At 33.6% G+C, this 14178-nt stretch overlaps 1 protein-coding gene across 2 annotated transcripts in view; it reads left to right on the top strand.

Annotated features, from left to right (window-relative positions):
* SLITRK6 (SLIT and NTRK like family member 6) overlaps positions 1 to 12930 on the top strand; it is a 29720-nt gene extending 16790 nt beyond the window's left edge. For both annotated transcript variants that reach the window (XM_047877605.1, XM_047877615.1), the window contains 2 exons: positions 6760 to 6802; positions 9172 to 12930. In XM_047877605.1, coding sequence (XP_047733561.1) covers positions 6760 to 6802; positions 9172 to 11718 — 2590 coding nt within the window. In that variant the 3' untranslated portion in view covers positions 11719 to 12930. The remainder of the gene's footprint in view (positions 1 to 6759; positions 6803 to 9171) is intronic.
* The last annotated feature ends 1248 nt before the right edge of the window (positions 12931 to 14178 follow it).

The following is a 14178-nucleotide window of genomic DNA, read 5'->3' as shown; positions in this document are numbered from 1 at the left end:
TGCCCTTATTTTCTTAAACATGTAATATTATATGGGAAATATACAATATTGAAGTCATAAGGAAGCCTCAATTATTTCAGAGGAAAGATTAAAGATTAATATAGGTGAGATGTATACAGTAAAATCATCAAAAGGATAATTATATTAATAAATATCCATATTTATCTCCATGTAGATATGCAGGTAAGGGATAAATGCATTTTTTGTACATTGAATATAGATTTTGAAGGAACGACTCCGTGTATCTAAGTGAATTATTTACAACTCAGAAGCTTTTTCTCTATGTTATGTTATACTCTTTAAAATGTTATATACCAAAATGCAATACTCCTTATTTTGTTTTGGAGTTTTCATCAAGATTCCTGTTTAAAAAAAACAGCCAACATTATCGAGTGAAACTTGCCATTAATGATTTATTCACTTTCTTGTTTAATACTAATACTCCAGTGATGATAGTAGTAGTTCAGTAACTGTCTTTTTATGTTAATTCCATTGTTATCAAGTAAAAATAATGCAAAATAGAATAATTCCTGAGTCACTTCTTGAACTATGCACTTCCATTTCTCAATGAACATGTTTCATTGTCAATTATTTTCTTTACAGAATATAGATCCAATTGTAACAAAAAAAAATTATTACTATCCAAATGACTGTAAAATTTGGTATTTAGATTTCCATGTCAACTAATCAAGCCTAGACTGGAAAATGTGCTACTTTCATTCCACAATGTGGAGATCATCTCCATGTAGATGATTTTAAAGCATAATTAAATAACTGTACATATATGCATGATATGTACAGTTTTATTTTATTAAAATAATGCATTGAACTTAATGAAACTGACATGTTCTGTAAAAATGGGTGAATATCACAATTACGAGATTAAAACAGTTTGAATAAGTTACATTCCTCATGACACAGCAGTAGGTAATAGGGATAGTCAGTGATGTCCAAACTGTGATTGACAGTAGAAGGACATCCAGAAATTTTAAATCTCCTGCCGGTGAACCACCAAGCTGAGCATCTATCATGCTTATTTGATTCAGTGGTATTTGCCTGGCATTATTGTTAATCATCTGGTAACAAAGTGATCTGGTCACACAGGTTGTATTATAATAACTGCCAAACAACAATATTTGGAAAAATCCAGGGAATCAAGTTTTTAAAATTTTCAGTCTTGATCTTTAGCATTAGTTTTTGTTATATAGACAAAAATTTTAAAAATATAATGTATATGCATCCCTAGGAATAGTAAGTGTCCTAAGATTACACGATAGTGAGAAAGACAAAGAAACTATTCAACTTGAATAACTACTTATTTGAGTGTTTCCTATGTGCAACTCACTCTATAGTAACAGAGAAAAAATACCAAGTAGATAATAGCTTTCCCTAGAGGAGTCTTTACCATCAAAGTAACTCCCAGTCTACCATTATTACACTGGACCTTGTCTCTTGCTACTGCTCATTATTCATTGTAAAACATTAATCAACATTTTTTAGTTGTATATATGTATACATATACATATGTATGTATATATATGTGTGTGTGTATATATACATAGATATGTATACATACATATCTATGTATGTATACATACATGTATACATATATACATATATATATGTTTAGTTATCCATTTGAAGTAAGGAACTTTATGAAATCACAAATACACTTTACATGAAGACAGAGAATTTCTAATCCAAGCTTCCAAGAGAAAGCTTTTGTTTTGTTTTGCTTAGGTTTTGCCAGGTTAAATAAAGGTATCAGAGAGTTCCTTTGTGTCAACAGATTTCAAATCAAAAACAGGAAGTATGATTGTAAAAGCTCTCTTAGAATAAAGCAATTCCATTATTAGTTTTATACCTTTGCTCTCAGAGCAAATTGACCATGAAAGAAACTTAAGATTTAAATAACAAATTAACCTTTTTAATTAAAGAGTCAATGCAAAAGGAAAGTTTCCTAAACCACTTATGCATGACTTTATAAAATATTGTATCTATCATATAAACTCCCTCTAAGACATGTAGACTTTTCACTGTAAAGTTTGCTACTTAAATTTCAGTGTCAACTAATCATTGTTAGGTTGGTAAAATTATTACTTTCATCCCACTATATGGAGATCTTCTCCATATAGATGATCTTAAAGCATAAATATATAGAGACATGGAGATAGATAGAGATAGAGAGATATATGATATTCATGGTTATGATATTTACATGGTATTACATGATATTTACATATTTGGAAAAATGGCTACATATTACAATTATAGGGTTAAACATTTAAAATAATTTGCATTTCTCAGTGATTATTCTTGATGAATATATGCAAATGTCCTTCCATGTACAAGATGTTATTGCCAAAAGTTGAGAAATTTTATATTCTTCTATATACAAAGGTGATGTTCCTTTATTAAATTGTATGTTATTGTCAAAAGAAAAAGTATCCATGATCATTATGCTCTGATTCTTTTAACGGAACCAAAAATATAAAATAAAATAAAATAAAATAAAATAAAATAAAATAAAATAAAATAAAATAAAATAAAGATGGCAAATTGTTTCAGGCTTCTCTTCCAGTGAAGCATGAAAGAGAACTCTAAGTTCAAGATTTGGGAAACAAATTCTAAGGTTACTGTATGGCATAGTATTATGAAAGATAGAAGACAACATTCTTTAATTATTATCTTTTATGAATAAGATTTGTGTAAATAAGTTCAATTACACATTTTAAGTAGACTTTGCCCCATTATTATTTTTAAAGATTTTTTTTTTAATTTTATAAGAGGTATTAATTCTGTATACAATAAACAGGATAGGAATACAAAATAAATATTTGAGTTGAAGTTAATCTCTGGGATTTTTAGTAGATTTAACTTTTTCTGTTTCTTTAGAGTTTTCCTTTAGAGTTTTACAATGGAACATACACATTTTCAAAAGTATATACAATTTTAGAGAAACTTTTAGCTTGAAATAAGAAACAGGAAATATGTCTTTATTAATGTTTGTGAAACTAGTGCACAAGTTTTCTACATATCTGTAAATTTAGATGTTACTCACAAATTCTGTAATATTAAATTTTAATAACATTATCTTGAGTTTCATTGTAATTCTCTGAAAGTACATAGCAGACAGAGCCCACAGGAATGCTGTTACTCAAGAATTTGTTTTGAATATATTTTTTAATAATTATGTACATACTTTCAAAGTGACATTATTTTGGGATTATTTCCTTGTTTAAATATCTCTTCAGAGAGTGAAAGCATCAATGAATATTTAAAATACATCTATAGTATTATAATCCTCAAAGGGTCACCAAGGGTTATACTTTCTACCTTCAAAATATGTTAATATACCTCAGTCTACACCACAGACAGTGTAAAGACCTCTCTCTTCAAGCCTTCCAGATTCTTGTGTTAAAATCAATCAGACATATGTTTTCATTTTACCACTTAAATGTGGCACTGAAAAAAGGTGGGCAGATGTTCTGATGTAGAGCTAGTCCTGTACAGCATGAATCAATCTCTTTCACTGTTAGTAATTTTTCTTTACTCTTTCCAGCGCTTAATATTGATCTTTTCATTCTATTTGTCCCATATGCATTATCAGTCCAGTCCAACAAATTACATAAAATATTCTTCCATCTGGCCTTTGTCACCATTAGATATGTAAAATGATTCCCCACCCTACCCACCTCCCATCTACATGAGCAGAGAAGAGAAGGCATTCTCCTGAGTCCTGGTGTTATGACTGTGCACTGTGCTGCCTTATGTACACTGCTGCTCTAAAATGACTAACAGTGGTAGGTTTATTTCTTCTGGTTGCTTGGTATTTTCATTATAATTAGAACTTTCATGTTTTCCCTTGAAGATGCACATTCTAAGAAGCAGTTAAAAGTCGCAATAAAACATAATGTAGACTATGTGGTTAAAAATAATTGATTACGTTTTAACATCTTCCAATATGGAGTCACTGGGGGTAAATTATGTGGAAAGGTTAATAAAATCTAGTATTTATTAGGATCACTTATTGAATTTATTGCTAAAACTTGGAGAAAGATACACTGAAAAGCATTTTTCCATGTAACAATTGGAAAATAGAAACAATGTTAAATTAAATGTCCAATAATCAATAACACATTCTGCCATAAGCAATTTGGAAAGAATGGCAGCATGATTGATTTAGTGAAATAACTGAGGGATTACCATTAACAAAACCTAGAGAATAATGGATTTAGCCATAATCATTTTGTATGTACTATTATATATATACATATATATTTACTATTGAGTTTAAGGTAATGCTGAATAATTCTTTATCAATACTACTCCTTTGAACTAAGTTCAAAGCTACAGAATGCTTCTCAAACAATTCTTTACCCAACCATTCTTTGTGTTTCCACCCAAAATCTAGAGGAAAAGTAAAGAATAATAAATATAAAAAAGGGGTTGTTAGTTACTTCTCCTCTTCCTTACCTTTGAATTGACCAGTAATTTATGTATGAGGACAACATGTCATGTATAGGTAAGGGATTAGAGATAAATAACTTGAAATACCTGCTAGGTGTACATTATGGATAAAATAGACACATAATCAAATTGGAGGAAATGAGAGAAACCTGTGTCGATCTATAGGGAATTTAATTCTACTTGTCCATGTGTCTGTTTGAACCACTTTCCTCCACAGACTCTACTTCCAGAACACTTCTCCTGTGGCCTCGATTCCAAAACTAAAGGAACACATTTGGAGAATTGTGTATACAGTGCTGGTAGGGAAGTTACTAGTTCCTTGTTTTCCCATTGATTCTAACTCCATTTTGTCCCTACCTATCTAAATCATTAGATTGAGTGAAGCTAATGTAACCTGGCCATCAGCGAGCAGCAAATTGGGCCTGAGATTAATTCCTTACCTTCATTTTCTCTTATTTTCTCTTATTTCCATTAGTCTCTCTTTATCTTTATCATCTTTCCCCATCCCCCTACCTATACCATTATCTCTATTTCATTTTAAAACACCCAGTGTCATGAAAATAAATGAGACACTTAATGAGTGAAAGAATATAATATTAAGGAATGAGAGAATATTAAAAACTACTTCAAAATCCATATGTTTTAAAGCAACTGTTCCACACTAAGGATATGAAAACTTTATGAATTTGAATGCATAACTGCAGACAGTCATTAAATAATAACCCAATCTGGTATTCTCCCATTTTGATGATTTAACCTACATAAAAACCTTTTTTTTTTTCCTGAAATGAGACCTAATATTACACAGGCAGCCTCTAGAACCTCGGGTGAACGGTGTTTCTAACCATAGACTATTTCAAAATGAATAAATAATGGCATCTAATATATTCATTTTGGATGTAAAAAAGTTCAGGTACTTAGAATGCAGGTAGAAGGAATGATTTTTTAAAACACAGGCATTTTGGGAAATAAGGAATCTGACAGTTGAGAGTTTTATTAGTGATGATTCAGAAACTTTTGAGAGTTGAAGAAACAAGTAGCTTTATAAATAGAATCTTTTTAGGAAAAAAAATGCTCTCTCCAGCTAGTACCATAAAAATCAGGATATTGTAATTTCTACATACTCATTCAACTTGTTTCATTTTACCTGAAAAGACATCATTTCATATTTTGGAGAATGATAAGCAAAATGTTCATTAACAATAACCATCTGTAATAAAGATTCCTGAATGAATTTCATAGTAATAATATTTCCATTCCAAATAAATATTATCTTAACTGCAAAAGAACCTCATTTCTAGTCTCATTACTGAACATTAGCTGTAGGGAAAGAAATAACGAAGTATACTACTGAGAGTCTCTGACATGAGGCTTTAAAAAAATTAAATGGTAAATCCAAAACTGCAAATATTGCAGGAAAGTAGTTCACGTGAACATTTTAATAATTAGTGCACCATTTCAACGATAAATACCAGTAAAAAACAAAACCAAAAAAGCAAAACCGAACCTGAAACAACCATTCTACAGGCCACATGGCTTGCAGCTTTTCTGCACACGTGTGTGTAAACAGTACAGTACTGTGCTAGCTGAGAATTTAACATAATGTGTTAGTTAGCTTTTATACAACGTTTAAAACGGTACATCATTATTTCCACCAAAATTTACTTGCACTCTCTCTGATATTGAAAGGGAGGGGAAAGGCCATTTGCAGAAAGAGGAGGAGTTGAGCAGTCCCAAGGTGGAGCTGTCTCTTGTGTTAAATGACACTGGCAGGGTAAAGCGCTCTGCTGGGGAAGGGCTTAAAGGCTGAGTCAAAAGCCAAGAAGTCTCTTTATTTACGCCTACCTCCCAGCCCTTGGCAATCTGACTAATAACAAACTGAGCTAACAAGAAAGACTAGAAAGGGAGGAAAGAGAACACTGCTGCAGCTTGGATCTACAACCTAAGAAAGCAAGAGTGATCAATCCCAGCTCTGTGAAACATCTTGTTTATTTCCTGTGTTCAGCAGCTTGCAAATGGTTAACTATATGCAAAAAAAGTCAGCATAGCTGTGAAGTATGCCGTGAATTTTAATTGGGGAAAAAAGGCAACTGCTTCAGGATGATCTAGCATGCACTCTGCCTGAAATATTTTCAATGAAATGCTCAGCATTTGGTCTTTGAGCAGAGGTTTTTAACTTTATGAAGCAATGGGACCTGCCAAAAAGTGAAATTTGAGAAGAAAGTACGTGGTGGTTGGTGTTTTCTTTTTTAGTAAGGAAACTGAATTTACTTTGAACATCTCTTCCAGCTGTGCATTACAGATAACGTCAGGAAGAGTCTCTGCTTTACAGGTAAGATGAATGTTTTCAGGCTTTTCGAATGCCTATTTTTGCATTATCTTAAAGTGATTCAATTTGTATGTTTGTCCTTTAAAAAAATAACTTTGCATTAAAAGATATCCAGTTTCATTCCTACTCATGGGCACAACTAATGCTGTAGCAGTTGCCTGTTTTCTCTGAGCAGCAGACAGTCCAACAGCTGGCTGCACAGAGGAGCAAATAATATAAGATGCCACTATTTATTTCATGGCATGCAGTGTGTTGTTGGAAACTAAGTATGTATGCCTTCTGAAGGAGAGAGCACTTCCAAACACCATTGCTAATTTTAAAACATAAGCAGAATATTAAAAGACTCTTTGTATTTTGTAGGCTACTTTTATTATTTCCTGACTTGAAAATACATATTTTTGACCTCTTTAACATTGGATCAGATGTTGTCAATATGGAACCAGTGTTCAAATTTGTGTGCATTTCTGAAAAGATTGCAAACTGTTCCCTAGGACATTTTGAAGAACATAAAATGAATATAAGATTTTAAAAAAATAACCAGAGATTGTCATTTGGAAGTTATTTATTGTTTTCTCAAGATGATGTGACTGGTGAAATGAATAATATTATTTCTTAGTAATCTATGAAGAAGTACTTTTAGTGTTTGTGGAAGCTAATCCACAAGTTGAAGACTCCCAACTACAAACCGTTGGATTCTAAACATAGACTCTGAGCTGTTTAAAATCAATTTCCCCTTGGAAACATTTAATCTGCTAACTTTTCCTTCATATAGAAAGGCACTATACTGTTTTATTTCCTCAGCTGCCTTTTACCATTCAGAAACTTCATACTAGATATGTTTTCAATAAAACAATGTATTTTCATGGGATGAAATTTTTTTTTCAGGATTCTTGATTGGGGTTTGGTAATGTTCTGTCTGATTGTGAATGTTAATTAGGTTCAAAGTTATTGTTCACATTCCATTAAAAGTAAATAGAAGCAGATACCATTTGGAAAAGTTGAAGTTTTGAGATACGGTGTTTATTTACCTTTCAATTTAATTTATATGAATTTAAGATATACTATTTGAAGGAAAGAAATGCCACTAAACACCACTAGAGTTAGATGTATTTATCTTGTCACTGCTGGCTTCTCAGAGTTAAATCTTTTTTAAAAAATTGCTATTTCAGCTGCATGTCTTAAATTTTTAAGAAGTTGGAATATATGATGCTGTTATCCTGAACTGTCATTTTTTATTTCCCTAATTAGAGGTATCCTCAAGTGTTTCAGGATCGTGCAGTTTGTTGTAGAGTTCATTGTTTGTGACTTTAAGCCTTATTATAAAGGAGATCCACTGTTTAATTATGTGATGACATTCAGTCCCCTAAAGCCTATTTTAAGACCTTGTTAGAAAGTCATTCGCTAGAAGTTTATATGAGGCATTGCTTGTTCATTTACAGCAGCTAGAAATGTGTTACAAAGCTCAGCTTTTCTTCTTCAAGGTTATGATATTAACCTCATACATAACAATTTAAAAGCAGCAGGAAATATCCTACCTTTAGAAATTCAGTATACAGTCCGACAAGTGAAATTTTAATGGGCACTCTTAACCATATGTATCTAATACTATCAAGCTTATACAAAGTGCCCTAGACAGCATAGTTAAAATGAAATTCTTTTCATAGTGAACTACCATCTTACATGGTCAGAGACTTATTTTCCTCAAGGTTTTTAAATAGATGATAAAATTAACAAGTACCTTGAGCCAATCATCAAAACAGGTTAAAACACAGACACAAGTATTAGATGTTACATTGTAACGTCCAGTTCAAAAATATAAACAAATAAAGGAATTGCATTATTAATGCATATGTGCATACATATATACATACATTTTTTCTAACTCTTTCTAACATTTTTGCATTCCCTACAGTATTCTCTGCTTCTGGCTAATATCATGTATTTGTCTTATATTGTAATCCTTCAGCCTTAGATTCATCAACTTTGTGTAAAAAAAAAATCAGCATCTTCTCAAATACACACCTTTACATCATATCAAAGTACTGATGGCCCAATTAAGCAGCACCTCTCTCGTCTATTAAAATGCAGTTTATTTGGCAAATGTGAATACCACTGATGATATAAAATTTAAAATTCTCCTTGACCTAAATTTTGTATTTTTATCACAGGGCAAGTTCAAAGTAAAGCAAAACATGCTTGTCATAGTATTAGAAAAAAAATAAAAGAAAATGTAGCTGCAGAAGGTATTCACAGTTTCAGAGTAATATTTTTTTTTCCTTTTGGAGGAAAACCTTCTATTTTGTGATTGTGAGGTTCATCTCCTCCCTCCCTCTGCCCACTAAAGTGCATTGCTATTGCATTTTGTTTTACAGAATCAGATTTCATCACACGACAACATGAAGCTGTGGATTCATCTCTTATATTCATCTCTCCTTGCCTGCATATCTTCACAGTCCCAAACTCCAATGTCCTCGACCAGAGGTTCTTGTGATTCTCTTTGCAATTGTGAGGAAAAAGATGGCACAATGCTAATAAATTGTGAAGAAAAAGGTATCAAGAAGTTATCCCAAATAAGTGTACCACCATCACGACCTTTTCACCTAAGTTTATTAAATAATGGCTTGACAATGCTTCACACAAATGACTTTTCTGGGCTTACCAATGCTATCTCAATACACCTTGGATTTAACAATATTGCAGATATTGAGTCTGGTGCATTTAATGGCCTTGGCCTTCTTAAGCAACTTCATATTAATCACAATTCATTAGAAATTCTCAAAGAGGATACCTTCCATGGACTGGAAAACCTGGAATTCCTCCAAGCAGATAACAATTTCATTACAGTGATTGAACCAAGTGCCTTTAGCAAGCTTAACAGACTTAAAGTGTTAATTTTAAATGACAATGCCATTGAGAGTCTTCCTCCAAACATATTTCGGTTCGTTCCTTTAACCCATCTAGATCTTCGTGGAAATCAGTTGCAAACATTGCCTTATGTTGGCTTTTTAGAACACATTGGCCGGATATTGGACCTCCAATTGGAGGACAATAAGTGGACCTGTAATTGTGACTTAGTAGAGCTAAAAATTTGGTTGGAAAACATGCCTCCACAGTCTGTAATTGGTGATGTCGTCTGCAACAGCCCTCCATTTTTCAAAGGAAGTATACTAAGCAGACTGAAAAAGGAATCAATTTGCCCCACCCCACCAGTGTATGAAGAACACGAGGATCCATCAGGATCGTTACATCTGGCAGCAACTTCTTCAATGAGTGAAAGTCACGTGTCAACCAAAACCACACCTCTTTCAAAACCAACCACCAAAGCACCAGTTTTGATACCCTATATTACAAAGCCATTCACTCAACTCCCAGGACCCTACTGTCCTATTCCCTGTAACTGCAAAGTACTATCCCCATCAGGACTTCTAGTACACTGTCAGGAGCGCAATATTGAAAGCTTATCAGATCTAAAACCTCCTCCACAAAATCCGAGAAAGCTTGTGCTAGCAGGGAATATTATCCATACATTAATGAAGTCTGATCTAGTGGAATACTTCACTTTGGAAATGCTTCACTTGGGAAATAATCGTATTGAGGTTCTTGAGGAAGGCTCATTTATGAATCTGACAAGATTGCAAAAGCTCTATCTAAATGGTAACCACCTGACCAAATTAAGTAGAGGCATGTTCCTTGGTCTCCACAATCTTGAATACTTATATCTTGAATACAATGCAGTTAAGGAAATATTGCCAGGGACCTTTAACCCAATGCCTAAACTGAAAGTCCTCTATTTAAATAACAACCTCCTGCAAGTTTTACCACCACATATTTTTTCAGGGGTTTCCCTAACAAGGATAAACCTGAAAACAAACCAGTTTACCCATCTCCCTGTAAGTAATATCTTGGATGACCTTGACTTATTGACTCAGATTGACCTTGAGGACAATCCCTGGGATTGCTCCTGTGACCTGGTTGGATTGCAACAATGGCTACAAAAACTAAGTAAGAACACAGTAACAGATGACATCCTCTGCACTTCTCCAGAGCACCTGGACAAAAAGGAATTAAAAGCACTAACTAGTGAACTTCTTTGCCCTGGTTTAGTCAATAACCCATCCCTGCCAACTCAAACTAGTTACATAATTGTCAGTACCCCTGCAACCACAACTACAGCCGATACTATTTTGAGATCACTTACTGATGCTGTACCACTCTCTGTTCTAATACTAGGACTGCTGATTGTGTTCATAACCATTGTGTTCTGTGCTGCAGGGATAGTGGTTCTTGTTCTCCACCGCAGGAGAAGATACAAAAAGAAACAAGCTGATGAACAGATGAGAGACAACAGTCCAGTCCATCTCCAGTATAGTATGTATGGCCATAAAACAACTCACCACACTACTGAGAGACCCACTGCATCACTCTATGAGCAGCACATGGTGAGTCCCATGGTTCATGTCTATAGAAGTCCATCCTTTGGCCCAAAGCATTTGGAAGATGAAGAAGAAAGGAATGAAAAAGATGGAAGTGATGCAAAACATCTCCAAAGAAGTCTTTTAGAACGGGAAAATCATTCACCACTCACAGGGTCAAATATGAAATACAAAACCACAGACCAATCAACTGAATTTTTATCTTTTCAGGATGCCAGTTCATTATATAGGAACATTTTAGAGAAAGAAAGAGAACTTCAGCAACTGGGAATCACAGAATACCTAAGGAAGAACATTGCTCAACTCCAGCCTGACATGGAGGTACATTATCCTGGAGCCCACGAAGAGTTGAAATTAATGGAGACTTTAATGTACTCAAGGCCCAGGAAGGTATTAGTGGAACAGACTAAAAATGAGTATTTCGAGCTTAAAGCTAACTTACATGCTGAACCTGACTACTTAGAAGTTCTGGAGCAGCAAACATAGATGGAGAGATTGGGGCTTTTGCAGAAATGCTGTGATTCTGTCTTAAGTCCAATCCTTGTAAATAAGTGCCTTACATGAGTGTGTCATCAATCAGAACTAAAGCACAGCAGTAATCCTATGGGAAAAAAAGAAGAAAAAGAAACTCAGGGATCATTGGGAGAAGCCATTGCATTGTCTTTGGGCAATTTTGCCTACCCCCGATAAAATAAATCCTTGCATGTAAATCATCCAAGGATTATATTAATATTTCTCCATATACTTAAAAGTGTTTCAGAAAAGTCCTCTTGCACATCTAAGAGGGTTGAGTCTTTAAGCAGCCCTTATTTTCTTGAATTACTTTACCAGTGGATGAAATAGAATTGGGTTTTGTCATTTAAAAGCTATACCTGTGTATGTAGTTATTATAATATGTAAGGAATATATTGTTTATATTATCAGTATATACCACAAAAATGTACATTGTCAGATACACCTGATTTTCTTGAAATAAAGGCAAAAGGAACTGGAACTTCAAAATTACCACTAGTAATAGTAAAGAAAAAAATAGAAGGTTGAATTAGTAGGCTATGAGGAGCCCAAGACTTCAAAGTTTTCATTTGAGGGTTAGAAAAATACCACTGCTATGCTTTCTGAATTTGAAAATAGGAGTGATTAATAGTTCAGGTGGATAAATAGGCAAACTTTTTTGGTTTTTCTGCACATTTTGTGTGGACAATCTTATTGTCAATGCTGCTGTGAACTAAGGTATGTCATTTGTGCTCAAAGTTCATTTTTTTTCCTTGGGATATTTTTAAAATGCTACTGATACTCAATTGTAAATATGATTAGTGCATAAATTAAGTTTAGTTTCTTTCATAGCATTAATCCTTTGTAAATTTGAATGACCATGATAGAAATATGTTTATTGTGGCAAGTAATAATTCACAGGTGTAAAACAAATAGGAAAAATTGTGTTTTTAAAAATCTTTATTGATGTAAACTGATAGTTGCCATAAATTAGTAGCAAAAGGCACGTCTAAGGGTAAGTGTTTTAAGTTTCCTCAGGAGTGGGACGATGTAGCTTTATTTTACAAGAAAGTATAGCTAGATTTCTATGAACTATTTATTCTGTACAGTTTTGTATATTTTTGGTTCACAAAGGTAATTATTCTTGGGTGCCTTTCAAGAAGATTAAAAATACCACTCACGACAATAAAAATAAAATGAAAACTCTCTTTTTAAATGAACTTTCTTCAATTAGTTTGATTTGTAATTCAATCAAGTCAGGATTAACGCAAACACACGCATGCACTGAGGTACATGCATGAGAAGGAGATTTCTGTCTGTTATCCTCACAGAAGCTTCTTGTTCACTATCTGCAAAAAGGCCATTCTGTGTCTGGGTATGATTGACATGGAGCCAGACCTAAGTCTGAACAGTAGTTCCCCCTTTCCAGCAGATTGTTTTCCCACTGACTACAAATGAAAGTGATTCATTTTTCTTCTTTCTGATTATAGAATCAATGACACAGCAGATTTCCACAAAGCAAAGTAGAATTAATCAAGGTGATCTAATTCTGTTTTCTGAACACCATGCAGATCCATGCACAGGGTTAGTAAGGAACATATTTCAAATTAGAAAGGACTTTTTCTAATTTACTTACTACTATTTTAGTGATTCCTGAATGTTCTATTAAATGTTTTGGTTTCAACACCGACTGTCTGCAATACTAGCAAATTATACATTATTTCCTTGATTTTGAATAAGAAGCCTTTTTGCTGATAAAGACATTACTGGTATGAAAACTAATTATGAGTATGCTGTGATATCATAACACTAGGTTTTCTTTTCTTTTTTACTAAAAAAGTTTTTAATGTTTATTTATTTTTGAGCAAGAGAGAGAGAGAGAGAGAGAGGACAAAGTGCGAGCAGGGGAGGGACAGAGAGGGAGAGGGAGACACAGAATCTGAAGCAGGCTCCAGGCTGAGCTGTCAGCACAGAGCCCAATGGGGGGCTTGAACTCACGAACCATGAGATCATAACCTGAGCTCGAGTCTGACTTCAGCCACCCAGGTGTCCCACTAGGTGTTCTTTTAAATCATTGCATATATTCATAGAAAACAATAAATGATTATGTATTTAAATAGTTCATTGAAAACCTAAATTTCTCTACTAATGCCCAAGGTTGGAAAGAATAAAGATGAGAATTCTTAGTGAGTTACACTCACTAAGGGAAAATCTTTGTGTATATGGAGTGCTATATATATTTATCCACTAAAAAAAATCAGCACAATAATGACTAAAAGTTACATTCTAAAGACAAAAACAAAGCAAGAGGAGATTTCATGTTATTGCACTACTTCTATTCACTAGAGTATTTGCCAGTATTATCTGATTCCAATCAAGTGCATAGAGGTATTAGAAACACTTAAAAAATTCCCATGCCTGGAGGATCCTTGGAATGGATCCATGAATGCAGAC

Source organism: Prionailurus viverrinus, chromosome A1 (assembly GCF_022837055.1).
Source record: "Prionailurus viverrinus isolate Anna chromosome A1, UM_Priviv_1.0, whole genome shotgun sequence".
Lineage (NCBI taxonomy): Eukaryota > Metazoa > Chordata > Mammalia > Carnivora > Felidae > Prionailurus > Prionailurus viverrinus.
This window is presented reverse-complemented; position numbering and strand designations above follow the sequence as displayed.